At 33.4% G+C, this 841-nt stretch overlaps 1 protein-coding gene across 1 annotated transcript; it reads left to right on the top strand.

Moving 5' to 3' along the window:
• The first annotated feature begins 183 nt into the window (after positions 1–183).
• On the top strand, positions 184–610 carry LOC108720199 (NADH dehydrogenase [ubiquinone] 1 alpha subcomplex subunit 2). Its single transcript, XM_018445634.1, has 2 exons — positions 184–400; positions 487–610. Exons 1-2 carry the CDS (start codon positions 318–320, stop codon positions 599–601), a joined length of 198 nt encoding a protein of 65 aa, XP_018301136.1. The 5' UTR covers positions 184–317; the 3' UTR covers positions 602–610.
• The last annotated feature ends 231 nt before the right edge of the window (positions 611–841 follow it).

Here is an 841-nt window from a genome sequence, read left to right as displayed (position 1 = left end):
ACAGGCGGCTCCAGCATCCCCTTAAAGAAGGATAAAACGATGTATCATGTAAAATGTAAATCATATGCATGAAACGAAATTCACTCCTATAATTGTAATGTTTCGCCATGTTTGTCTAGTTCAAGATTACCCTATCAGGAAACAGTTGAAAATGTCCAGACTTTTACTTGTCTCTAGACGTCTAGACTTTCTAGTGAGAGAGAATCAGATGATATAATAACGGAATTCTAACCTAACTTAACCAAACACAAAATTGTATATAATTGAAATTGTGATGAAAGTGATCTGTATTTTTCCAAGTTTTTAGATATAAAAAAATGGCTACTGTGAAATTCGGAAAACACTTGAAAGAATTGAGAATCCTCCTCTGTCAAACGTCCAAAACTAGTCAAGGCGTTAGGTAAAAAAATCGTATGACATAGACGACGTTCTGTCAGCGATACGAATTAATTTCAGTCTGTTAATTTTTGTGTGTGAACCTTGCAGAGACTTCATCGAGCAACAGTATGTACCATTAAAGAAAAATAATCCGAGATTTCCCGTTTTAATCAGGGAATGCTCGTCGATTGAACCGAAACTGTATGCGCGTTACGGTATGTAAAAATCTAAAGACCCAATATCAGTGGTTATGTTTCTTTAGGAAACATAGTCGACAAGAACGATATTCTATCCTTCTTGGCATTCATTGTATAACAAAACTAGAATGACATTTGTGTCAATTATGTCTCGTAAATAGAAGCCTCTAATATCAAGTTATTTTACAAATTGCTTACATTTGTTTTTCTTTTTTCTAAGTATAAATATCATTGTTTATTTATGCCTAAATTCTAAGCAGAATTGT

This window comes from Mycetomoellerius zeteki, unplaced genomic scaffold (assembly GCF_001594055.1).
Source record: "Mycetomoellerius zeteki isolate Tzet28-1 unplaced genomic scaffold, Tzet1.0 C4335540, whole genome shotgun sequence".
NCBI lineage: Eukaryota > Metazoa > Arthropoda > Insecta > Hymenoptera > Formicidae > Mycetomoellerius > Mycetomoellerius zeteki.
The sequence above is the reverse complement of the archived record's forward strand: the minus strand, read 5'-3'. Positions and strand labels throughout refer to the sequence as shown.

Coding starts and splice junctions, on each gene's coding strand:
- LOC108720199 (XM_018445634.1), top strand. CDS start 318: ATGGCTACTGTGAAATTCGGAAAACACTTGAAAGAATTGAGAATCCTC. Junction 401..486: donor AAAACTAGTCAAGGCGTTAG/GTAAAAAAATCG, acceptor TGAACCTTGCAG/AGACTTCATCGAGCAACAGT.